The sequence below is a fragment of the Mytilus trossulus genome, chromosome 9, assembly GCF_036588685.1.
Source record: "Mytilus trossulus isolate FHL-02 chromosome 9, PNRI_Mtr1.1.1.hap1, whole genome shotgun sequence".
Taxonomy (NCBI): domain Eukaryota; kingdom Metazoa; phylum Mollusca; class Bivalvia; order Mytilida; family Mytilidae; genus Mytilus; species Mytilus trossulus.
In genome coordinates, this window is record NC_086381.1 from 14,331,074 (window position 1) to 14,359,061 (window position 27,988).

General features: G+C 32.4%; 2 protein-coding genes across 5 annotated transcripts in view; one reads left to right on the top strand and one right to left on the bottom strand.

Annotated features, from left to right (window-relative positions):
• Positions 1–27,085, top strand: part of LOC134685187 (SET and MYND domain-containing protein 4-like) — a 28,566-nt gene extending 1,481 nt beyond the window's left edge. The window contains exons 1-17 of one of the 4 annotated variants that reach the window (XM_063544677.1): positions 7,026–7,127; positions 11,660–11,804; positions 12,731–12,820; positions 13,805–13,928; positions 14,640–14,699; positions 14,929–14,980; positions 15,855–15,984; positions 17,175–17,299; positions 17,638–17,743; positions 21,114–21,174; positions 21,808–21,968; positions 22,416–22,732; positions 23,175–23,248; positions 24,132–24,247; positions 25,315–25,483; positions 26,186–26,299; positions 26,806–27,085. In XM_063544677.1, coding sequence (XP_063400747.1) covers positions 11,685–11,804; positions 12,731–12,820; positions 13,805–13,928; positions 14,640–14,699; positions 14,929–14,980; positions 15,855–15,984; positions 17,175–17,299; positions 17,638–17,743; positions 21,114–21,174; positions 21,808–21,968; positions 22,416–22,732; positions 23,175–23,248; positions 24,132–24,247; positions 25,315–25,483; positions 26,186–26,299; positions 26,806–27,071 — 2,085 coding nt within the window. In that variant the 5' untranslated portion in view covers positions 7,026–7,127; positions 11,660–11,684 and the 3' untranslated portion in view covers positions 27,072–27,085. Of the gene's footprint in view, positions 1–7,025; positions 7,228–11,659; positions 11,805–12,730; positions 12,821–13,804; positions 13,929–14,639; positions 14,700–14,928; positions 14,981–15,854; positions 15,985–17,174; positions 17,300–17,637; positions 17,744–21,113; positions 21,175–21,807; positions 21,969–22,415; positions 22,733–23,174; positions 23,249–24,131; positions 24,248–25,314; positions 25,484–26,185; positions 26,300–26,805 lie in introns of those variants that run through there. The other 3 variants (XM_063544676.1, XM_063544678.1, XM_063544679.1) reach the window with 3 other exon arrangements.
• LOC134685188 (histone acetyltransferase type B catalytic subunit-like) lies at positions 1,882–7,022 on the bottom strand. The gene is made up of 2 exons (XM_063544680.1): positions 6,832–7,022; positions 1,882–3,124 (listed from the first exon to the last, which is right to left on the bottom strand). The coding sequence occupies exons 1-2, from the start codon at positions 6,986–6,988 to the stop codon at positions 2,046–2,048; spliced, it is 1,236 nt and encodes a 411-aa protein (XP_063400750.1). The 5' UTR covers positions 6,989–7,022; the 3' UTR covers positions 1,882–2,045.
• Positions 27,086–27,988: the final 903 nt, after the last annotated feature.

Consider the following 27,988-nt stretch of genomic DNA (forward strand, 5'->3'; position numbering starts at 1 on the left):
AGCCTCTCACCTTTGTAAGTCTTGCATGGTTTTTTTAATTATAGTTCATGTATGTTTTGTATGACCTCCATTTTCACTGAAATACTACATTTTTATTTAGGAGCCAGCTGAAGCCTGCCTTCAGGTGCAGGATTTTCTCACCATTTTTAAGACCCATTGGTGACCATTGGTCAGGTTGTTTTCTGACATATTCCCCATTCCCATTCTCAATTTTATATACACCTTACACTCTTTCTCTACAATAAACAAAGTTAACCTATCGCTTTTATTTAGCTAGAAAAACAGACCAGTTCACAAAAAACTTGGCATTGAGCAATGAATCATAAATATGAGTTCAAGATCAAACAAAACCGGTCTGACTTACATGAACATTGTTAAATATTTCCAGAGACTGAAGAAATTTGACCTATTGCATATAATTTAAGAAAAATGTACCAAAACACAATAACATATCTCAACCACTGAACATGAAAAAAAGGTTGAGGTCAGATGAAACCTGCCATATAGACATTAAAAGGAACCCATATATCAAATATAGTTATCCTATTATTCACAAGTGAGTATTTCCCATTAACATTTTTGTTTTCAAGCAGTCACTGAAGCGTGAAAATGAGGTCTAGGACGAAGGTCATATGACAAACAAAAGCTTTGTAACTTTCAGTATCTGCGAGTGATAAAGCTTTATAGAAATGGTTAATGCCATTGCTGCCAAATTGTAATCTCTATTGTGACTAACATCGCAGGCAAGACAAAAACAAGAATGTGTCCATGTTTAGAACATGGATGCCCCAATTGCACTATCATTTACTATGTTCAATGAAATTGGGGTCAAATCTCTTATTTGGCATAACAATTAGAAAGATCATATCATAGGGAACATGTGTACTAACATGACTAAGTTTCAAGTCTATTGGACTTCAACTATCTTGACCAAAAACTTCAACCTGCAGCGGGACAGACAAATTTGTTCTGGATTCACTTTCAAGAACATTGAAAGCAAAGAATGTAAAAGTAGAAATGTTATGTCAGAGCTATTTGACCAAAAGGGGTCGTTGGTTTTAAAGGTCAACTTTGACTGAGAGAGTTGCCAATTTATCTGCTTAAGATAGAGATATTGTGTGAATCCTGTGCTTAAAAGATTCTAAAAACATCCTCTTCTGTTGATTAATAATTTTAAGGTGTTATAAATCGTAATGACAAAAACAGAGTATCCCTAAAAGTCAAACAGAAAGTAGAAAGAAGTGTTGTCAGAGCATCATTAGCTAAAATTGACAGGAAACTTGGTTTTCTGTAATTTAAATTTAACCATTGTCAAAATTAACCAGGGACAGAGTAAGACAGATATTGATGTATTCTAGGGTAGGGTGCTTTCAGGCTTGTTGGACCTGCCAGTTTATGTGTCTATTTTTTACTCTATCAAGGACCATATGACCTAAACACTAAAATTGAAAATAATCAATATCTTTGACCTATAGTCATGATAGTTTTTAATTTCTGTGTCAATTGAATAGATCTCTTGTGATGAGTTATCTCATTGACAAGCTTACCACATCTTTCTTTTTATATTTACACATAATATGCTTGTAAGAAAGTTTGATTCAGATAAGTTTAGTGGAATCAGAGAAGATTTTTTTAAATGTTAATGATGACAGCAGATGCCAAGTGATAACAATAGCTCACATTTTCATCAGTGTTGCAAAAAATTTACTGGCAAGACTAAAACTTTCATCCATAATGAAGACTATTAAAATCATACTACAGAATCACTAGCTAGCACTACTTATTATTGTGCAGGACGGTTGACCAGGACTACATTCATTGACAGTTGACCAGGACTACATTCATTGACAGTTTGGATACATAACAAATAAGGTACTGAGATTGGAACACAAATAATTTACTGACAAAGCAACATTTAGTACAAGTTAGTCAGAACATAAGTTATCATACAAAATCTAGCACTGGAAATCAACTTTTATAAAGTTGAATCAATTATGGGTTTTCATTTGAACATGAGTGTTTCCTTTCGGAATAATGGAATGTTATCAGTGGTATTTTTCAAGTCTGTCAATTACTAGTTTGTATTGTTCTTCAAATTCCTCGTAAGCTTTTTCTAAATAAGCATGCCTCTGATCTAAAGGCCATGAATTCATGGTGGCTGACAGTTCATTTGGTTGTAAAACTTGTTCTAGTTTCTTATTATCACGTCCATTTTTCTGAAATGGAGCATTTAATCTTTTCTTCACCTCCAGCCTATAACTTCTGTACTGCTCCTTGTTGTTGACATTTGTTGCTTTCAGTCGTAATATCTCGTAGATTCTTCTTGTCTGTCTTTTAGATAATTTCAGTTTGTTTCTAGCATCCTGAACCATGTCATCAGAAAATCCCAACAGCAATTTGTCTGATTTAAAGCTGGCTAAATCCATGCAGTTTTTTGCATCCACATAATCTCTAACTCGCTGAAAGTTTTCGGATGGATCCTCAACAGTAATATCCTTGATTTCAGATCTTGAGTAACATGTATTGTAAAATGTCTGCAGCAATTCTGCACCATGGCCCTGCTTCTGAAATGGCGGTAGAATCAGTACCTGACTGACACGAGGACGTTTTTTCTCTGGATATGCATAATAATTGTAAACGGTCATGTAGCCTGCTATAGCGTGCATTGGATTATCGTTTACTTTGTATTTCTCAAACAACAGATAGAAGTGCCATCTACTATCATCAACATCAATGAATGATGCCCCGTCAATGAAGAAAAGTATAAATGTCTGTAACCGTTCATGATACTCTCTAAACCCTGGAGTGTCGATATTGGTGTGGTAGATCTCGAAGTTTCTCAAATCATTTCCTTTAGAGACTTTATATGAATGGATCATCTCTCCATATGGTTTAAAAGAAGCATCTTTTGGTAATAACCTTGTAAATTCATCCTTATTTGTAACAAACCCTGGAGGAATTTCTTTTGCTAAAGTTTCCAAAACATTATCAGGTTCTATACCACCAAACATGTTGGATGAAATTTTCTCAAAATACTGCATATTGACATAGGTTGTGAGTCTGGAAGCACTGTAGAACATCTCCACAATAAGATCTTTGTAACCAAATATGGATTCCTGTTCACCTGAAATTATAAAATTGTTCTAATAAAAAATACTGTGAATGTTATCAGGTATCAGCCTCATAAATAGTTAAAGGTCTATGGAGCAACATTTCCTTAACTGCTTTGTCTGACTTAGAAACAGAAAGATATAAAATCTTTAACAAAATGTACAAATGTAGTGCCAGAAAATATCTAGTTGTAGTAACATTTAGTAACAACCCTCCTTCATGAGGTATAACTTTAAAATTCTTGCCAAATGACAAACAGTAATTTTATGTGCATGTCAGACCATAAAATGTACACTTTCTTTTAGACGAAAAAAATAACTAGAGGCTCTAAAGAGCCTGTGTCGCTCACCTTGGTCTATGTTCATATTAAACAAAGGACACAAATGGATTCATGACAAAATTGTATTTTGGTGATGGTGATGTGTTTGAAGTTCTTACTTTACTGAACGATTTTGCTTCTTACAATTATATCTATAATGAACTTTGCCCATTAGTAACAGAGAACTATATTTGGTAAAAATTTACATAAATTTACCAAATTAATGAAAATTGTTAAAAATTGACTATAAAGGGCAATAACTCCTTAAGGGGTCAATTGACCATTTAGGTCATGTTGACTTATTTGTAGATCTTACTTTGCTGAACATTATTGCTGTTTACAGTTTATCGCTATCTATAATAGTATTCAAGAATACCAAAAACAGCAAAATTTCTTTAAAAATTACCAATTGGAGGGCAGCAACCCAACAACCAGTTGTCCAATTCATCTGAAAAAGGACAGATAGATATTGACTTGATTAACAATTTAACTTCTTGTCAGATTTGCTCTAAATGCTTTGGTTTCATAGTTATAAACCCAAAACTGCATTTTACCCCTATGTTCTATTTTTAGCCGTGGCAGCCATCTTGGTTGAATGGCCAGGTCATCGGACACATTTTTCAACCTAGATACCCCAAAGATGATTGTGGCCTAGTAGTTTCAGTGGAGATTTTTGTAAAAGATTACTTAGATTTACGAAAAATGGTTAAAAATTGACTATAAAGGGCAATAACTCCTAAAGGGGTCAACTGACATTTCGGTCATGTTGATTTATTTGTAAATCTAACTTTGCTGAACATTATTGATGTTAACAGTTAATCTCTATCTATAATAATATTCAAGATAATAACCAAAAACAGCAAAATTTCCTCAAAATTACCAATTCAGGGGCAGCAACCCAACAACCTATTGACCGATTCATCTGAAAATTTCAGGGCAGATAGATCTTGACCTGATAAACATTTTTATCCCATGTCAGATTACCTCAAAATGCTTTGGTTTTTGAGTTATAAGCCAAAAACTGCATTTTACCCCTATGTTCTATTTTTAGATGTGGCGGCCATCTTGGTTGGTTGACCAGGTCACGCCACACATTTTTTAAACTAGATACCCCAAAGATGATTGTGGCCAAGTTTGGATTAACTTGGCCCAGTAGTTTCAGAGAAGAAGATTTTTGTAAAAGATTACTTTAATTTACGAAAAATGGTTAAAAATTGACTATAAAGGGTAATAACTCCTAAACGGGTCAACTGACCATTTTGGTCATGTTGAATTATTTGTAGATCTTACTTTGCTGAACATTATTGGTGTTTACAGTTTATCTCTATCTATAATAATATTCAAGATAATAACCAAAAACAGCAAATTTCCTCAAAATTACCAATTCAGGGGCAGCAACCCAACAACCTATTGAGCGATTCATCTGAAAATTTCCGGGCAGATAGATCTTGACCTGATAAACATTTTTATTCCGTCAGATTTTCTCAAAATGCTTTGGTTTTTGAGTAATAAGCCAAAAACTGAATTTTACCCCTATGTTCTATTTTTAGCCGTGGCGGCCATCTTGGTTGGTTGACCAGGTCATGCCACACATTTTTTAAACTAGATACCCCAAAGATGATTGTGGCCAAGTTTGGATTAATTTGGCCCAGTAGTTTCAGAGAAGAAGATTTTTGTAAAAGATTACTTTAATTTACGAAAAATGGTTAAAAATTGACTTTAAAGGGCAATAACTCCTAAACTGGTCAACTGACCATTTTGGTCATGTTGACTTATTTGTAGATCTTACTTTGCTGAACATTATTGCTGTTTACAGTTTATCTTTATCTATAATAATATTCAAGATAATAACCAAAAACAGCAAAATTTCCTCAAAATTACCAATTCAGGGGCAGCAACCCAACAACCTATTGACCGATTCATCTGAAAATTTCAGGGCAGATAGATCTTGACCTGATAAACATTTTAACCCCATGTCAGATTTGCTCTAAATGCTTTGGTTTTTGAGTTATAAGCCAAAAACTGCATTTTACCCCTATGTTCTATTTTTAGCCGTGGCGGCCATCTTGGTTGGTTGACCGGGTCAAGCCACACATTTTTTAAACTAGATACCCCACTGATGATTGTGGCCAAGTTTGGTTTGATTTGGCCCAGTAGTTTCAGAGGAGAAGATTTTTGTAAAAGCTAACGCCGGACGACGGACGCAAAGTGATGAGAAAAGCTCACTTGGCCCTTTGGGTCAGGTGAGCTAAAAATATATTATAAATATACATGATACATTGTATATAATTTGATTTATATATGACATATCACTATTTGGAAATCACTTGTGTGACCTGAGAATCTGTGCTGCTAGAACTTTTGACGTCTGACATATAACAATCACTTTGCCATTGTGGTGTCAGATATTTTCTATTATAATGTCAAAGTTTTACGGGAACTTTTGTGATGTCCAGCAAAGGTGGACAAACAGTGAAAAGTTGTATGCACCTTATTGCTATATGTCCGCCATTACTGGACATCAGACAGGTTCTTGTAAATTTTTGATGTCATAAAAACAAAATATCTTTGGATGCAACAATAGAAAAGTGATTGTTGTATGCTTCTTCTTCTCCTTCTTTGGGGAAAGGGGGGGGGGGGGTAGGACAGGTCCTAATCCCGAAATATCGGGCTGAAATCCCCTGGCTTTAAATACAAAATCCTGATTATGTGGTTTTGTCTAAAGACTAAAGACCGAAATTTGAAAAAAAGAAATCCTGGATCCCAAAAGGGTCAATCCTGAAATTCCGTGCTTAAAAACACCCAATCCCGGAGTTCCGATAAAGGTCCTACCCCCCTTCATTAGGTTTCCAACAATACTTCAATTATTGAAGATTATTTGCCAGAATGTGTCAAACATTCAAGCTGCCGTGCCAGCCGGGATAAACGATAACATGTATTGTTGTATGATGTCAATAGTTCAAGTGGGACAGATTCTCAGGTCAGACGGGAATACACCTTATCGCTATTTATCTACCATTGTTGGAAATCACACAGGTTCCAGTAAAATGTTGACGTCATAAAACAAAATATCTGACGCCACAATGGAAAAGTGATTGTTGTTGACGTCAAAAGTTTAAGCGGCTGGGTCAGCCGGGATAAGCAATAAGGTGTTTTGGAACCTGTACCATACCAGACTTTTTTGTCTCACCTTGTGATGTTTGTGGTTATAATAGTTGAGTTTGATAAAAAAAATTTGCAACCTATAAAGCTTTATCCAACAATAATTAAGTTTTTTTTGTATATTTTGATAGACAATGAACTACAGTGTGGCTTTGTGTCGCTTCGTTTGTGTCTTGTATTCAGTAAATTTACAACTATAAGATTCTATATATTTACAAAGGAAATATGTTTTTACACACCGAACAGCTGATGGGTCATCTCTGGGTGAAAAGTAGAAGAATCATCTTCCATGTCCGACTTCTGTCTTACAAGTTTAAAGTGAATTACATCATTTGCGCAGCACCTAAACGATTCTAATTTGTTTTTCAATACAGAGTTCAGTGTCATACCCGCCATATTGGCTACGTAGATGGCAATGAAAATTCCCGAGATATTCGATTTTTAGCGGGAAAGTACATTAAGTGAAAGAGCCCAAGGAGTTCCGATTTTTGCGGGAAAATGGCGACAATTGGAAATTGGCAAGCTGCTACAGAAAGTATTTGGAAAGCAAGCTCTATAGATTCCATCGATCATTTTAAAAGTTTAAAAGACGAAATTGATAAAATAGCATTTATGCACAAAATGGGTAACATTGGGTAATATGTCAATTCAAAACTTTTGGTCCCTAAATTCAGTGGCGGATCCAGAGTGTGTGTGTGTGTATGTGTGTGTGTGTGGGGGGGGGGGGGGGGGACTGTCCTAAGGTGGCGCACTCTCCAGTCATGCTTCAATGATTTCCTATATATTCAACCAATTTTTTCCTACGAAAAAGGGGGGGGGTGGTGCCTCCTTGAGCCGCCTATGCTAATCTAGTCCAAATAATACACCTTATCGCTTTTCCCGTCTGACCCGGCCGCTTGAACTTTTGACGTCAATGACAATCACTTCCATTGTGGTGTCAGATATTTTGTTTTATGATGTCAAAATTTTAGGGGAACCTGTGTGATATCTGGTAATTGTGGACAAATAGGGATAAGTGTACTATGCCGTCTAGAAAGGCTATTTTTGATTTTGCTGTTAGGCAGTCCAAAATTTTTATCAAAATCCGTACTAAAATGGCTTATTATTTGGACTAACCCTAATCATGCTAATGAAAAAAAAAATTATGTCTGTATGACTGGTTTCTGACCTTGACCTAATTACCATGGGTCAATGATTTCTAAAAAGGAAAGTCTCCTCTTGTTTTATAAGGCAGTAATCAAAGGGATTTGATATTTTATACCTTAGTTGATCCATCTATCTGATATGAATGCTATTATAAATTATGGATATATAACTGTTTAACTTTTACTTTAATAAATTTGCATTCAGTTAATAAACATTTACATGTACTCACCCTCGTTATTTCATATACTTATCTGTTTTGACGTTTGACACAAAGTGATCCATACCTGCCAACTTTTGAAAAATGGCCATGGGGGTTTTAGCGCGTGACAACAATTTCAAAGTTGAAAATTCTTTTCGACGACTATTTTGCGCGTGCTGTTTTGTAGTCATATTTGCATGATTTGTAAGATGAGCTTACATCCCTTTTTTAGCTCACCTGGCCCGAAGGGCCAAGTGAGCTTTTCTCATCACTTGGCGTCCGTCGTCCGTCGTCGTCCGGCGTTAACTTTTACAAAAATCTTCTCCTCTGAAACTATTGGGCCAAATTTAACCAAACTTGGCCACAATCATCATTGAGGTATCTAGTTTGAAAATTGTGTCCGGTGACCATGCCAACCAACCAAGATGGCCGCCATGGCTAAAAATAGAACATAGGGGTAAAATGCAGTTTTTGGCTTATAACTCAAAAACCAAAGCATTTAGAGCAAATCTGACAAAGGGTGAAATTGTTTATCAGGTTAAGATCTATCTGCTCTGAAATTTTCAGATGAATCTGACATTCTGTTGTTAGGTTGCTGCCCCTGAATCGGTAATTTTAAGGAAATTTTGCTGTTTTTGGTTATTATCTTGAATATTATTATAGATAGAGAAAAACTGTAAACACCAATAATGTTCAGCAAAGTAAGATCTACAAATAAGTCAACATTACCAAAGTGGTCAGTTGACCACTGTAGGAGTTATTGCCCTTTATAGTCAATGTTTAACCATTTTTCGTAAATCTTAGTTATCTTTTAGAAAAATCTTCTCCTCTGAAACTACTGGGCCAAATTAATTGAAACTTGGCCACAATCATCTTTGGGGTATCTAGTATAAAAATTGTGTCCGGTAACTCGGCCAACCAACCAAATTGGCGGCCATGGCTAAAAATAGAACATGGGGGAAAATGCAGTTTTTGGCTTATAACCCAAAAAACAAAGCATTCAGAGCAAATCTGACAGAGGTAAAATTGTTGATCAGGTCAAGATCTATCTGCCCTAGAATTTTCAGATGAATTGGATCATCGGTTGTTAGGTTGCTGCCCCTAAATTGGTAATTTTGAGGAAATTTTGCTGTTTTTTTGTTATTATCTTGAATATTATTATAGATAGAGATAAACTGTAAACAGCAATAATGTACAGTAAAGTAAGAACTAAAAATAAGTCAACATGACCAAAATAGTCAAATGACCCCCTGAGGAGTTATTGCCCTTCATAGTCATTTTTTAACAATTTTCACAAAATTTGTAGATTTTTACTAACATTTTCCACAGAAACTACTGTTATAGATAGAGATACAAATGTAATTGTAAGCAGCAAAAATGTTTATTAAAGTAAGATCTTCAAAAACATCACCATCACCAAAACACAATTTTGTCATGAATTCATTTGTGTACAATGTTTAATATTAACATAGACCAAGGTGAGCGACACAGGCTCTAAAGAGCCTCTAGTTTTAAGTTTATTTGCATGATTCTAGTTATTATAATATATCAGCAGAAAATATGAACATGTAGCTGTAAGACCAGGAATTATTTTCATGTATAGGATACTAAGTAGTTGTTGACTTTTCCAATTTAAAATTGTACACAAAGAAGGACCTTTATCAGGTAGCAACAACACATAGGGATCCCCCCTCAATGTTAGGACATCAAAAACCACTTTTTAAGTACAAATGAGCACATATTTGAAGAAACTTTTCCCAAAAAACTATACATCTTATGATCTATCTGGTATTATATGGTCAACACATGTCCAAGAATTTTGATATGTTCTTGGCCTTATATCTTCTTTATTATTCAAAATAATAGGACTCTTCATTTAGAAAAGCTGTTCCAAATATAATGTCAGAATTTCCCCTTTTTTAAGTTAATAAATCTACATTTTTCTATCTTATTTTTTACAAGAGTGACCCCTAGACTAAGGGTAATCCCTCATTTAAGGGATTCCTCATGTTAATGTGGGTGCGTCCATGTGAAAAATAATGAATAGTACATTATACTTTAAATGATTGAATACATAAATGAAATTATGTTACAGCAAGTGTACATGTAATGTCAATAAATTAGTGAATAAACTACTATTTATTACATTCATGTTAGTACTGCATCATTGAAGTTATAGTCAATCAGTCATGCTTTTATTCTTATTCTGTGTAAGAACCTCCTTGCAGTTGAAAAATCATTTGCCATGTTCACGTTTTTACAAACAACAAACAGAGGAATACAACACAAGTTCAATATCTAGCATGTTAAAACAATCTTGAGAGAAATGTTTTTGATTGGCTGATTAATTTGATCATGAGAAACACACAATTTGATTGGCTGAACACGATTTTCCTCCATTGAAACAGTTCAAAATGGGGAACAACAATATTTTTCGTGTAGATTTTCACCAAATCGTGTTTTAAAGGGTTTTTCAGGAACACGATCGTGCAATCGTGACAAAGGGTCAAAATCATGTAGTACACGCCAAAATCGTGAAAGTTGGCAGGTATGGTGATCTTGACAATGAAGATTAGGTGGTTCTGACAATACTAACATTCCAGGTTTACGTAGGTATTATGGTATACCATAGTCCATCTGTCCATCTGTCATCAACATACATATCTGGCATTAACTCAAAAACGCATTAACCAATTTGCAGTTTTCAGACAACATCTCAATAATGCTTTCAGCAGTTATCATGAAACTTTGATGAATTGTTCAATCTATTGATGTTAGCTCCTTTTAGAATTTTATAAATTTGAGATTTTACATTTCTGTTTATAATTGGGTTTTATTCATTAAAAAAGGGGGGATTTTTCAGTTTTCAGACAATAACTCAATATTTTGGGATTGAGGAAAGCTTACATTATGGTGGATACTTGATTATGTGGTTTTGCCAATCTCTGCCTATATATAAAGTCAATAGAAAAAGTGTAAATCATTGAACATTTGAATTCATGATTAATCTATACCCACGAAAACCAAAAAAATTAGTATCCAACATTTTTTTCCAATGAATAAAACTAAACCCAAAATACATCATGCCTGACTACATGGGAAAGCTTTTCTTACTCGTTACACAAACATGTTATTACCATTTAAATTTATTCCAACCCTGATATAAATTTTGAAACGGATTGAAGCTATCTGGGGCCTGTTTAAACAATGTATTATGCTCAAAATTTTGAAACATGTATGTTTAAACAATTGTAACCACTTCAAACAAAGGATTTCATCATTTTAATGTGTATTATACATGGTTATATATATATATACAAGCATTTAAAAATGTTGTCTTGCACCTGCTGAAGGAAGTTGAGCAAAATGCTCATATTTTTACATCTGAAGGTTTGACCATCATGATGTTCTTCAAAAAGATTCATCATAAAGTACTTGTCCGGAATCAATGTCATTATATTCTGCTTCCATGTGAGAACATTTCACATATTTAACGGCTAGTATTCTGCTTAAAGTTGTTGAAAAGCCATTCTTGTTCATTTAAGATCTTGGGTATTTCAAAACGCTTAACTTATTCATATTGGTTGTTATTATCAAATTGTAGTATTCTATGCAAAAAAATGTGGATCTTGACAGATTGAAAAGGCAAGAAAAAAATTGGATATCTATATAGACATGTACATATCGGTACTAATATTTATCATATTAAATTTGTTTTCCAGAAATGTATCGTGGCTTCAGTTTTATATGGAATCATGTGAAAAACTTCATTTAAAATCTCCTGAAAAATCTACACAGCACAGAAACTATGGAAATAAATTGTTTCAAGAGAAGAAATATAAAGATGCATTGGAATTTTATACCCAGGTACAGTTCATATAATGCATCTCAGTTAAACATAAAAGCTGTGTCATGTATGCACATACACATATATTTTATCAGTAAACCACTCCCCACTTAAAAAAAAAGTGGGGGTATACTGTTTTACCTCTGTCTGTCTGTCTTTCCGTCTATCCGTCCCATGAATATTTTTTTGACGCATCTCTCAGGAATTGTATTGCAAGAATTTCTGAAATTTAATTGCAGGGTTTATGAGAGTCAGCTATACTGTGTGATATGTTTTAAGATTTTCACACAACAACTTCTTGTTTACTGAAATATTTGTGCTGGGGTAGTATCAGTAAGTAGTAGCTTGCAATTTCACTTGTTTTTTCATGCTTGGCAATATTCAGCCCAGAATAGGGAAACTTCATTGATTTGAATCCAAATTTAATATCAAGACATGATAATTTGATTAAATTGATAGCTCTATGTAATCCTTTTTCTCAAAATTCTGAATTTTAAATGTTTTCTATTATTTTTCAATTTCCTGTTTTCATATGACTTTGCTAGTGTCATTTAGAATTAAACAAAATGAGATGTGGGGTGATTTCAGTGAGAGTCAGACTCAAAATTACCAACAAAAATTAATTAAAATAACTTGACATCTAGAAGGTACAAGTTCAGGTTAGGATTAGCTATAAGTATTTTTCATCTTTCACCCCGATTATTAGTAAAATAAATCAAAACTTTGCACCAGGTGACATAACATACTTCTTTAACATGATACATAAAAATGTAAACACTTCACAGCTTTTTGAATAATATTTAAAATATGCGCCCATCATGCCCATAGATATTATTGTATACTATATGGACAGAAAAAAATATCAATATATTCATGTATAATCAAGTATTAATTTTTCACAAAAGATAATTGGAGTAAATGTCTTGACTACATTTTTGTATTTTAGAGTGTATTGGAAGCACCAGATAAAACCAAAGATCTTGGTCTAGCTTATGGAAACCATTCTGCTGTCTGCTTCTACTTAAAATTGTATCAGGTATTTTATGAAAACTTTACAACTCCATATAGTTATGTTATATACATTTTACAGTATTTATCTTGTAGTATTGTCCCCAATTCACTGGGAAAGGGACATAGAAATATAGGATTTCCATTCAGTCTTGTAATCCCCCTTACATGTACAATTCTTTCCATATTTTTATGAAATATATATCTGCAATATTTTTTGACTAGTTTGAAAAATAACATTAGTTGCAGAAACTAGTAAATAACATATATGAATTTATCTGTTTTACCTATTCTATCGAAGATTGATGGTTTTCTACAGGCACTCTGTCTTTTTCCACTAATAAAAACTGACTGTTAAAAAAAAGCCCAAAAGCTTAAAAGTGGCATTAAACACAAACAAATCAAATCTGTTTTACCTACAATATAAACAAAGGAAGATAACTCAATTGAAAATATTACCTGAAAAGGTCTCTGCTTTATAGAATAAGAATATTTTATTTCCAATTAAAGGGTTCCATAAAGAGCTTTCATCACATAAAATGCAATGTTTATAGATTATCCTTAATAATCTCAAAGAGATTCAATTTCTCGCTTGAGCTGGTGCGGCGAAAGTGAGAAAAGCAAAAGAGTTGAATGGCCAATGATGACCTTTTTATCGCTATTTTACCTATGACGACATAGTTAATTTTATTGACAACAGGCATGTGCACCCTTAGTTTCTAGCAATAATTTTTCATATCACTCTACTGTGCTAATAAAGGAAATTACCAGTCAGTATTGAGTAAAATCGAAGGAAAATTTTGTAAAATAGTGATTAATCAACATTACCGGCAGTTCACAATTCAAAATGAAATCAATCTTTACCCCCCTCAATGCTCACAATCCTTTTGATTTGCTTTGAACAATCAGTGCAATTAAGTATATTATTGAAAAAATTGATGTCCAAAAAGGTAGTTGAATTCTTTTATTTGCAAGATAACATACCACTTTGTGTTTTGTGTGTTTTTTGTAGGAGACTATAGAGTCCATTAAGTTAGCATTAGATAACCAGTACCCAGAACCTACCTCTTACAAACTGTATCTAAGATGGGCTCATTGTCTGTACCATACGGGAGAGATGCAACAAGCAAGCAACAGTAATTGTTTAACATACTTTCTTTTGTTACAGCAGATTTCATTGAGTGTGTGTATCGGAAGGTAATATTGTTGGTTAGCTTGCTTGTTAGCTGAACCGTGAAGTCATTGTTAGGTCAGGTAAACTATCCTCCTTTAAGAGTAGACTAGTCCGGCAGATAACCAATCTATCTGTTTGTTGGACTAGGCTACTTGGAAAGAAGGGTAGTATATCTGACCTGATAATGAATTCACGGTTCAGCTAACAAGCAAGCTAACCAAAGATACTACCTTTGTCTACATACTCAATGAAATCTGCTGTAAAGTGAAACATAATTGTGTTTTTGTCTTAATGCTGTCTAATTAGTTTTATTTTCAGATATATACAGATTTTAATAGGACAGCATTCAAGCAATTTATACTGTTCAAATTTATATACTGTTGATTCATTATAAGTAAAAATTTTGAACTGTATTTATTACACATCACAGTATCATATTAACCAGCTTATCAGGAACTATTTTACAGCTTAAACATGTTGCATTCATTTGCATAATTTGACAACCCTGCATACCAAGGTATCCACTTCAGCATGTTCAGGGACTCTCAAAATGATTCACACAGGCGTTGGTTCACCTCATGGAGTTAAATTTAGTATGTTTAAATATTATATGAAAATAAAGATTTCAATGCTTTATTGTATTATTCTCTAAAAGATTACTTGTATTTACTAGAAGTGAGTATTGTAAAAAGTGAAGTTTTGGAAAGTAAAGAAATAGAAGAAAAAAGAAAAGGTATGTATTATCAAACATTAGAATACTCATGCAATGTTGTTTAGTTTGTATGATAACTTTTGTTCATTCAATAACATTTTTAGCTCACTTGGCCCTCCTAATATTATTGAATGACTTTGAAAAATAACATAACTTTCATTTAAGAAGGAAACCGTCTTAAACTTAACTAAAATGTTAAAATTGTTCATAAAAGCAAGTATTAAAATATTGTTACATTTCTTGTTTTCAGTGAAGCTGTTAGAAGAGATTAAATTATTGGAAGGAAATATTGCTAAGAACAGGTATGTGATACTTGATATTTTGAGGTATCTTATATGAAACAGCAACCCAACAATTCTATAAAAGTTCAGAAAGTTTCAAATATTTGTTTTAAATGTCTTAGTTTCTGACACCAACTGTTCAATTCTCAACAGATTAAACATGAAGAAATGCAAGAAAATAAATAATTGTATCAAAGAAAAATATTGATTTTAACAGTATTAACAAAAAGTTTTAAAACGAACCCAAATCAATTTAAACTAATATGGTTAATGTCACTGAAAGATAATATAATTAAAAATGTTCTTTTAAAATTGTGTTCATTATGAAAGAAACATATATATATATAAAATGTCAAAATATATGTCAATGATCTTTCCCACAAGGGCGCTGGATCATTACAAGTAATGATACATGTACACAATAAATACATTATATAAACTCCTAAAAGTGTACAATACAACAACAAAAAAAGGAAACATAAATCTATAAATATTTTGAATAACAGATATCCTTCATCAGTATTGAATAATATCAATCTATTCTTATTAAACTATAACAATCTTGAAATTTATACAATAAAACAGTTGAAACCAAACACACAGATGCTCGTACAATTCTTAATTTTTGAAAATGACTTAGGTTATATGGCTATGTTCAAAAGAGACATCAAAGATATGTTTCGGGTTAAAAAAAATATATATATTTTGTTGGAAATGGAATTATAGATTTTATTTTTGTTTGCCAAAATAATCAATGCAATTGGTTTGATATAATTAAACAGCATTGTACAGCTTGTTTCTTGGTGTCATACTTGATAATATTTTTTTTGTATTGTATTTTATCATGTATGCATTGAACTGTAGAAGTAATTTAAATATCACTCAATTACTTTAGGAGCCAAGAGACAACTGAACATAACAAAAAGGTTCAGCCAGAGCTATTCCAGGACAGGGATACAGTTCTAACACAGGCATCCAGTGCTGTTACAATGAAGTATGACAAAGACAGAGGAAGATATCTACAGGTGACATAAGAATAGATTATAACATGCCATTTTCAATATTGGCCCTGGTATCATCCAGAGACTACCATATCGGCCTGGAGGCTTTAGCCAATAACCTCTAGTTTGCCCCGGGCAACTTTGAGGTTATTGCATACGCAAAACTCAACGTATTCGTAACAAAAATGTGATAATATGAAATAAGTACCAATTATCAGGTTATCTGCATGTTGATATCGTAAAATATCAGCTGCGAGACATAATATGAAGCTTTTTGTCGAGTGAGCGTAGTGAACGAGATCAAAAAGCCTTCATATAATGTCAAGCAGCTGATATTTTACAACATCAATATGCAGAAAATCTGATAATCGATTTATCAGGCTATATTTGCGTGTTTCGGAAGTGTTTTCTTTGTTTTGCCAGCACAAACAGATGACTTGATAAGTTCGGGTCAAAGTTATTAACGTCGGTTCAAACATTATGACGTGGCTGATATGTCCGGGTCAAAGTTATTAAGGCCAGGTCAACGTATTTGACGTCACAAAGACATGATACGGAATAATATTAAGAGCTGAACAGAGTGATATAGACAGAGGGACGACCGATAATATAGGGTTATTGCATGAATATTGGGGAATATTGTCCCGAGTAGAATTTTATATTGCACGAGCTTGTGAGTGCAATATATGTTCTACGAGGGACAATATTCCCCAATATTCATGCAATAACCCTTTTATTGTATAGCAATATAATATTTGAAAGTTAAAATTGGTATAAACTGACGTTTTGTCGTTGATGACGTCATGAATTTTGAAGATTTATTGCACTAGTGCAATAATAGAATTTATTGCACGTTAACTTTTGGTTACTTTCTGTGGGAAATATTATATTGCTATACAATAATATGTAATACGGAAACCAACTTAAAATGTTTTTGTGTACAAAATTTATTACTTATTAACATAGTAATAAAACATGTCTCCATGTTGAAATAGTATAACATATGAACTGATGTGGTGTAAAGTATTAAGAGCCATTGTTTATTAGACTTACAAACTATGTCTATATTGTATTGTTATTGTAAAAAATAATACTTCTTGAAAATTATAGACCTGTTTGTGACTTATTGGTAAGAACTTAACTTCAGTTTGAAAAGATGATTGATTATGTATTTTGTTATAAACTTATATATTACTTTTTATTGGTACTGTCAGGCAACATGTAAAATACCAGCTGGAAGTGTGATTATTGCAGAGAAACCCTATGCTACAGTATTGTTACCAGATCATTATCAAACACATTGTCATCATTGTATTGGTCAGTTGACTGCTATTGTACCGTAAGTTTTGAAGCTAAAACACTCCAAATTTGTCTCACAATAGTATACTGTAGAGATAGATAGAATACATGGTAGTTACTCAACCAAAAAATGTTTTCTTTTCTTAACATGTTCAGTTGTGTAAACAAAATTGAACAGTTTAGTACCTTTCAAAATTTATTATTTTTTCTCACAAATCTGATTTATTTCATCTAACGTATTACACTGTTTTACTAGCCTGTCAACACTGAGGTTGAACATTTTTGCTAATTTATATTAACCAAAAAATTATCATAAAATATGTAGCTGTGTTAAATTTGAGTTTTAAGATTGTTTCATTGATCCCTGATTTGATGTAGTTGTAGGAGATGTAGCAGTGTATTGTATTGTAGTGAGACATGTAGACAGCAGTCCTGGTCTGTCTATCATCAAATAGAATGTCAATATTTAGATATATGTCATTCTGTAAGTATTATTTTATAAATTATTGACAAAACATTTATTTAATTTTGTTTAATAAGGCTTATATGGCTACTGGTAATTTTGGTTAGGCAGGACTAAACTTGTGGCATTATGTTTAAAAGTTGATAAGGTCAAAACTTTTTGTATTGTCCCTATACTTTTTCAGTGGGTGTAATATCAACTTGTCTGTCTAACCGTCCAACACATATTTGTATCCAACTGTTCTTTAGATACTTCTGGACAGCATGACTTCATATTTAGTCAGCAGCTTTACACTTCTGGACAGCATGACTTCATATTTAGTCAGCAGCTTTACACTTCTGGACAGCATGACTTCATATTTAGGCAGCAGCTTTACACTTCTGGACAGCATGACTTCATATTTAGTCAGCAGCTTTACACTTCTGGACAGCATGACTTCATATTTAGTCAGCAGCTTTACACTTCTGGACAGCATGACTTCATATTTAGTAAGCAGCTTTACACTTCTGGACAGCATGACTTCATATTTAGGCAGCAGCTTTACACCTATGAATTGCAACATATGAGCGAAACATGAATATGTCAGACAACAACTTCCTGATTGCAGATACTTTTGAGTTCTTCAATATGTCTAAGTTTTGATCACAATTTTAAACATACTTCGACTACTAGTAAAAAGTAAAATCACAAAAATACTGAACTCAGGAAAATCTTATCAGAAAGTCCATAATCACATAGCTAAACCAAATGACAAAACACATCAAAAACGAATGGACAAGAACATTAACAATATACTTTATTTTAAAACACTCAGACACATATATATGTGTATCAAGTAGGTGATTGTGTAGCATTCCAACATGTGCAACTTTGAGATTAAGAAAAATTCATGTTAGAAATAAAATTTCATCTTTCTGAAATATTAATAAAAAATTAACACTTTGTTTTAGATACTGACATATAACAAACCACATATACCTTTTTATGCCCCACCTACGATAGTAGAGCGGCATTATGTTTTCTGGTCTGTGCCTCTGTTCGTCCCGCTTCAGGTTAAAGTTTTTGGTCAAGGTAGTTTTTATACGACCGCAAATTTTGAAAAAATTTTCGTCGTATATTGCTATCACGTTGGCGTCGTTGTCGTCGTCGTCGTCGTCTGAATACTTTTAGTTTTCGCACTCTAACTTTAGTAAAAGTGAATAGAAATCTATGAAATTTTAACACAAGGTTGATGACCATAAAAGAAAGGTTGGTATTGATTTTGGGAGTTTTGGTCCCAACATTTTAGGAATTAGGGGCCAAAAAGGGCCCAAATAAGCATTTTCTTGGTTTTCGCACTATAACTTTAGTCTAAGTTAATAGAAATCTATGAAATTTTGACACAAGGTTTATGACCACAAAAGAAAGGTTGGGATTGATTTTGGGAGTTTTGGTTTCAACAGTTTAGGAATTAGGGGCCAAAAAAGGGCCCAAATAAGCATTATTCTTGGTTTTCGCACAATAACTTTAGTTTAAGTAAATAGAAATCAATGAAATTTAAACACAATGTTTATGACCACAAAAGGAAGATTGGTAATGATTTTGGGAGTTTAGGTCCCAACAGTTTAGGAATCAGGGGCCAAAAAGGGACCCAAATAAGCATTTTTCTTGGTTTTTTGCACCATAACGTTAGTATAAGTAAATAGAAATCTATGAAATTTAAACACAAAGTTTATGACCATAAAAGGAAGGTTGGTATTGATTTTGGGAGTTTTGGTCCCAACAGTTTAGGAAAAAGAGGCCAAAAGGGTCCAAAATTAAACTTTGTTTGATTTCATCAAAATTAAATAATTGGGGTTCTTTGATATGCCAAATCTAACTGTGTATGTAGATTCTTAACTTTTGGTCATGTTTTCAAATTGGTCTACATTAAGGTCCAAAGGGTCCAAAATTAAACTTAGTTTGATTTTGACAAAAAATGAATCGGTTGGGTTCTTTGATATGTTGAATCTAAAAATGTACTTAGATTCTTGATTATTGGCCTAGTTTTCAAGTTGGTCCAAATCTGGGTCCAAAATTAAACTTTATTTGATTACATCAAAAATTGAATAAATGGGGTTCTTTGATATGCCAAATCTAACTGTGTATGTAGATTCTTCATTTTTGGTCCCGTTTTCAAATTGGCCTACATTAAAGTTCAAAGGGTCCAAAATTAAACTTACTTTGATTTTAACAAAAATTAAACTCTTGGGCCTCTTTGATATGCGGAATCTAAACATGTACTTAGATTTTTGATTATGGGCCCAGTTTTCAAGTTGGTCCAAATCAGGATCTAAAATTAGTATATTAAGTATTGTGCAATAGCAAGTCTTTTCAATTGCACAGTATTGTGCAATTGCAAGAAATATCTAATTTCACATTTTTGTGAAATAGCAATTTTTTTTTTAATTAGAGTTATCTTTCTTTGTCCAGAATAGTAAGCAAGAAATATCTTATTGCAAGATTTTTTTTTAATTGGAGTTATCTTTCTTTGTCCAGAATCACCTTAAATCTTTGTTATATACAATATACCATGTATATTCACTTTTTACTACCAACTGATAAATTTAAATAATCTTTACCATTCAGTGATAACAAGCAGTTTTTTTTACATCTTAATATTTTATGATGTATTTAAATGAGTAGTTATTGTTGCAAACTCCATTAGAATATTTTAATTGAGATTAGTTTTGGAATAAGGGAAAGGGGGATGTGATTAAAAAATTGGGTTCAATTTTTCTCATTTGAAATTTCATAAATAAAAAGAAAATTTCTTCAAACATTTTTTTGAGAGGATTAATATTCAACAGCATAGTGAATTGCTCTAAGAGAAAACAAAAATTTTAAGTTCATTAGAACACATTTATTCTGTGTCAGAAACCTATGCTGTGTCAACTATTTAATCACAATCCAAATTTAGAGCTGAATCCAGCTTGAATGTTGTGTCCATACTTGCCCCAACCGTTCAGGGTTCAACCTCTGCGGTCGTATAAAGCTACGCCCTGCGGAGCATCTGGTTGATGATGTTGAAGTCTAATCAACTTGAAACTTAGTACACATGTTCCCTATGATATGATCTTTCTAAATTTGATGCCAAATTGAAGTGTTGACCAAAATTTCACATTCCACTGAACATGTAAAATGATAGTGTGAGTGGGGCATTCATGTACTATGGACACATTCTTGTTCACTCTGTTTTAGAAAGTTTGAAAGATTTATACAGAATATTTTGATTTACATTTTGATCTCTACCAGTTTAACTTCCTATCTGTTTTAGTGATACATTTCATTGTGTATCTTTTTCAGATAGGTATAGCACATTTAAGTTTACAAATTGTTCATACAGCTATATATTTCGTTTTGTTTGTTTCAGATTGGTATAGCACATTTAAGTTTAAGAATTGTACTCACAGCAGGACACCAGCATTTACTTGGTAAGTTTTGGTTTATATACTGTAAACAAGGCATATTTTTGGGGGTTGCTATTGTCATAATTTTAATGCATAAACTTTACTCTAGGGTAACAAATATATTGATTAAAAGTATACCCTTCACATTAATATTTGATTTCTATAAACTTTGTTTTGCAGTGGATTCTTTGGAATTTATTTCACATTTTTGGGGGAAAATGAAAATATCCTTTCATACAAATTTGAATGTTGCATTATATGCCAGATCCATAGCCATCCTTCCACAAATATCAAACATTTGTGACATATTTGTATTCACAAGCATATAGCCAAACATAAAGTAAAGTCATTCTTGCATTGTTTTCTTTCCTCTTGATAATCTTATCTTTTTAAAACTATCACATTATTTAGTTCACAGTGAGGGAATGGAACTGTATGGTTTTCTAATGATTTGGTCATTCGGGAGGCTGTCAAGTGGGGCTCCAACATTTATAAATATTAATTATGTAATCAGCTAATACATAAATGCTTAGCAATGGTAAGAGGTTGATATCTACATATTGAAATGCTGGTTAATTATTTTTGCACAAATAACTTAAGATCAGATATTCAATTTTACTGTAAAATAATTTTAAAGAACGTCCACTCATTTCCTAGATTTTAGAGAAAAGATGTCAGCATCAGAATTTTACCAGAAAGAAGATAGAATAGGAGGAGTCACAGAAGAAGGAACATATGATAAAAGTTACCTCTCTGTGTATGACCTGATGACCCATGCCCTTGACATTGAGACAGCAGACTCATTCCAGTACACCTTGGTAAATACAGATGAATTAAACTTGTTTTATATTGTATCTGTTTTCATAGCTAGGACTATCCTTATTGATAGAGATCTACACAAAGTCTGCTCTGACATATGTTCAGTGAAATTGTAGTCAATCTATACAATTCTGTTTTTAAATATGATTAAAAGGAGCTTTGCTGTATCACTTTATTTTATTATTTTACAAGATTTATCTAAAAATTCTTCTCTAAAGGTAAATTTTATTTTAAATAAGTTTGACAAACAATATATCTGATGAGGTTTTATACCAAACAGAAGCTGATGTTAAAGTACAGATTTTCCAGATTGATATTAAATTGTTTAGGCAAACTAACTATGAGTCTATGTTGCTTTAAAAGGTTTGTTTTGTATGGTGGTAAACTTCAGACGACTTTTTATTAAAGGCTCAATCATTTAAACACTCATATTTATATCATTTTAGACTGCCTTACTTCTTTTGACTATTCTGAAGAAATCTGGTTGGCTGGAAAAGAAATCAGGTGATATCAAAGTAACCAATGATAACACAGAAGATATAACAAAGCTACAGTTTTCTCAGGATGACCTTTATTTTGGAGGACTTCTGCTACGTCATATAGAACAACTTGTGTGTAATGCTCATGCTATCACTGAATTACAGGTCACTCAGACCTCTGATACTTCATTGGTGGATAGTAAAAGTCAGGAGAGAGTTGCTACAGCAATATATCCCACCACTAGTCTACTGAATCATTCTTGTGATCCCTCTATTATTCCAGGGTAGGAATTATAAATAATTTAAAACTATTTAGTATATATTGGTAAACATTTTTACGTAAGTTTTTATACCCTCATGTTTGATGCATTCGGAAGTATGATTACCCAATTATGTAGAAAGTAGAATATTTAAATCAGAAGTTGGGACACTGATTGAGTTGTTTCTTTTCATAACTGGATATTTGACGTGTATAGTTCAGATAAAATTGCACACCTAGAGATTTTTTATAAACATATTTATTGATGTTTTTGGTGTTCATTTTGCAAGCAAAACTACAAATTTTTGTAAGATTAGATTATGACCAATGTACAATAATGTAATGTATAAGTTTTCTCTAAACAAGATATTTTTAAAAACCTTTGCATTATTTAAAATTGAAAAATACAAATATAAACACTAAAAGCAAACAATAGTGATAATAAGAATTTTAATGAATATTTTCAGTTTTAATAAAGACATGTTAGTGGTGAGAGTTACAAAGGATGTAGATCCTGGTGAAGAAATATTTAACTGTTATGGTAAGTATTGTACACATAGAAAATCATATGTAATTCTTCATATCTATACTGCTAGAGGAAGAGACCGATTTCAATGAGCCACAACTACTCTAAAACCATACAAAGTTGGAAATATTTGTGATTTGACATATAAATGTAGTTTTGTACTTCCTAAATTTGTCTTTGAAACATTTTTTTTCCACAGATTGTTTTCAAATTTTTAGGAAAATATTAAAATTTTATAGACCATTATTGATCCATGTGTTATGTACTTTCATGACATACTGCCTGCGAAATCAGAAAAAAACCTCTTTCTGTTTCCACAGTGTTCCACTTGCCAAATTGTACCTTTACTCACACAATAAAATTTTGATTATGGGTTGTCATTGATTGCCACATGACTCCCCAGTCACGGTAGTATAACTTGGTCCTGCTTTTTCCTGCATTCTAGGATGAAAAATTAGTAAAAAAAATATGATGAGGTCACACTCACATGACATATGTGTAATCAAACTATGCTAAAATTTTATGAAGCCTGATTGTATTGTTTGTATAAGGGTTATTGCAACCTGAATTGTTTGCCTTTAACTTTTTTCAAATTTAACCCCAGCTTTCTTTTGACAACTTAGGGACGATATCAAAAGTTCAATGAAGGATAAAAAACTGAATTCACATAGTTTTTTTGCTGACCCCACTACCCCCCTTCTTAACTTAATTTGGGAAAAAATGATTTACCTATATGGATATATTTAAAATCGATTTTAGATTAACAAAACTTGAAGCAATGTTGACCCTCCCACCCCAAACTATTTGATTTAAGTTTTATATTCTACATCGATCTTTTGATGTTGTCCCTTACTTGCTTGTAAGTTGTTTCTCCATATAAAGCAGTTTTATATTTTAGGACCTCATCATAAAAGAATGAGTAAAATGGAACGACAGCAGGCCTTGAAGACACAATATTACTTTTCCTGTCAATGTCCATCTTGTCAGATATATGATGAACAAGACATTTTTACAGTAAGTTTTACATAACTGTAAGATAGATTTAAGAGACAGTCAGTCATCCACTTAGTTTAATTAAGTGTCATCAAAGTAGCAAAGTTATTAAATTAATTAAAATTACTTGACATTTTCATAGTTACAATAGTCCCTATGTACATTTCTACCAGAACTGAGATTTAAACAAATTGTAAAGCGTTTTTTATGCCCCATTTTTGGGCATTATGTTTTCTGGTCTGTGCATCCGTTTGTCCTCCGTCCGTTCGTTCGTTCGCCCGTCTGTTTAGCTTCATGTTAAAGGTTTGGTTGAGGTAGTTTTTGATGAAGTTGAAGTCTTATTAATTTAAAACTTATTACACCTGTTGCCTATGATATGAACTTTCTAACTTTAATGCAACATTAGAGATTTTCACGGTCTATTCAACATAGAAAATGATAGTGTGGATGGGGCATCCATGTACTATGGACACATTCTTGTTGGACATTTTAAATCACAGACATACACTATTTGTCAATTATCCTGAAACATTTAATGAAAGGGGAAAAAATTACATTGTAAATTTTCTGGATGCTTGTTGCTTGTTTCAGTGGTCCTTCTTTTCAGGTAGTAGTTTTTTGAGTGACAGTACTGCTTCTTTTAGAAGGATTTTCTTTAGACCAAGTTATTAATTTGAAATTGTAAATTCGGTATGCAGACTAATCTGCAAGATAGTAAATGAAGAAAAGATGGTGGTTTTCATGATTATTTTAATATCAGTAGGACTAAAACTTATGTTTATTGACCTTTTTGTATATAAAAAATGTAAAGTACGAGGTACAGATTAAAAATAATATATTGGTAATCAATTTTACATATGCCTTTCATGTTATCAAAAACTAAAAAAAATATGGTCATTACATTTAAAAAGATGTGATAAGAGTGCCAATGAGACAAATCTCCATCCATGTCACAATTTGTAAAAGTAAATCGTTATGGGTCAAAGTATGTTTATCTGTTTATCAGAAAATATAAAATCATTGAGGTTCCAAGTAAATCCATCCATAATTAATATATATTCAATGACAGATTTTATATCTCATTACAGAGTTACTGTTGCCCATTATGTAAAGCAGCTCTTAAAGAAAGTGAAACAACATGTTTCTGTACATCATGTGACTTCACTGACCATGTGACAATGTTTTTAACCAATGAAAATAAGGCAAAGAATATGTTTATAGATGGATTGAAAAGTTTACAGATACAAGATATTGAAGGTTTGTGGTTATTAGTTTCCTACTAGCATAGCTAAAGGGAACTTTGATTTTGCACTTTGTCCATCTTTCAGTGCTGCAAATCAGTTCTCCATACTTTTTTCTTTGTGCTTGAAGATTTTGATTTAATATTTGATATATAGTTTCATCATAACCAGTTACAGTTGAAGTTTGAATTTTATTTCAGTTTGGTCCTTTTGTGTGGAGTTATGGTGTTTGGAATTTCAAAATTCATGCAAATAATAAGTTTTCCAAAATTGAAAAAAATATGTTAAATTACAGATTATACACACAAGTAATAAGTTTTCTACACTGTTAAGCCATGGTTGAAGATATTTATTTGATATTTGATATTCAGATTAATCATGACAAGTTGCAGATCATGTTTGAATTTGTTTTGTTCTGATGATTTTATTTGCAGAATCATTGTTCTCTGACTTTCAGAAATTGAGCATTTTGTTTCTGTACAATACATGTTAACCTGTAGGGACTATGTATTGCCATGCAATACTCTCAGAATGCTTCTTAATTATTCTTCATGGTCATATATGTAAAGTTCCTTTCCACTTCAAACAAATATATATAAACTATGAAGAAAACATCTAGAAATTTAAAAAAAATATTGTGTAGGGAGGATCTGAAAAAAATTGCAAGTAGATAAGAATCAAGGATTTTTTTTATTTTGACTTGTATATTTTTTTTCAGGTGCTATTCAAAAGTTCACAAACTGTCTAAGCGTACAGTTAAAGGTTTTATACAAACATCATAAAAGCTTGGCAGAAACAAAGGACTGTCTTGCTCAGTGTTATGCTCTTTCAAGTAAGTAGTATACTATATTATTTACTAGTTACAATGTTTATATATCTATCATGATACTAAATCAGCTGAATAAGAAGTACTATTCAGAATATATGTTACTATCAATAAGTCAGATCTGGGTTCAAGAATTTTGTTAATTTTTCAAATCATTGTAAAGTTGTATCCTTTTAAGTGTAATTTTTTTTTACAAATATACATGTAAATGAGTATTGAAAATTGATTGTCATGTGAGCTATGTTGTTCTTGGGAGAAGTTTTGCAATTTTTTTTTATCCCTTTGATCAATAGAAATGAAACTTGTCTTCACTGGTTATTAGCACCAGTAATTCAGCAAAACCTCTTTGATTTTATGTTTTTCAAACTAGAGCCTAAAATTAATCAAGTCTATTTTACAGAATTACAGAATAATGGATAAGGCTAAAGGGGGGAAAATTATGTAGGAATTTTAAAAGTCATCAGTTATAATTTCTCAAATGTGTTTAATCTTGATAACTGATTGTATTACAGAGAAGTACAACAAAGCTATACCCTACCTACGAGACAGTGTCTGTACATTAGGAAAGCTGTATGGGGACACTAGTATAGAGTATGCAAATGAACTTCATAAGTTTGCTGGAGTACTATATTATGCAGAGGGATTTCTGGAGGAAGGATTATCTGTTATAGACAAAGCTGTTCAAATATTTACTTTACATTGTGGAAATAAATATGAACTTGTGCAAGAACTAGAAGAAATGAAGATATGCATGCTAGACAAACTAAAATTAGAATAAATTAATTGCCTTTATGATTCATTATTTTTGCACTATACAGATATGCACTATCATAACCCATGAAATAGGTAGCCATTACACATATCCATAAATTATAACAGACTGATTTTAACTCAATAATGTAATGTTAGGATTTTTATACGACCCCAAATTTTGAAAAAATTTTCGTCGTATATTGCTATCACGTTGGTGTCGGCGTCGTCGTCGTCGTCCGAATACTTTTAGTTTTCGCACTCTAACTTTAGTAAAAGTGAATAGTAATCTATGAAATTTTAACACAAGGTTTATGACCATAAAAGGAAGGCTGGTATTGATTTTGGGAGTTTTGGTCCCAACATTTAAGGAATTAGGGGCCAAAAAGGGCCCAAATAAGCATTTTCTTGGTTTTCGCACTATAACTTAAGTTTAAGTTAATAGAAATCTATGAAATTTTGACACAAGGTTTATGACCACAAAAGAAAGGTTGGGATTGATTTTGGGAGTATTGGTTTCAACAGTTTAGGAATTAGGGGCCAAAAAAGGGCCCAAATAAGCATTATTCTTGGTTTTCGCACAATAACTTTAGTTAAAGTAAATAGAAATCAATGAAATTTAAACAAAATGTTTATGACCACAAAAGGAAGGTTGGTATTGATTTTGGGAGTTTCGGTCCCAACAGTTTAGGAATTAGGGGCCAAAAAGGGACCCAAATAAGCATTTTTCTTGGTTTTCCCACCATAGCGTTAGTATAATTAAATGGAAATCTATGAAATTTAAACACAAGGTTTATGACTATAAAAGGAAGGTTGGTATTGATTTTGGGAGTTTTGGTCCCAACAGTTAAGGAAAAAGGGGCCCAAAGGGTCCAAAATTAAACTTTGTTTGATTTCATCAAAATTGAATAATTGGGGTTCTTTAATATGCCGAATCTAACTGTG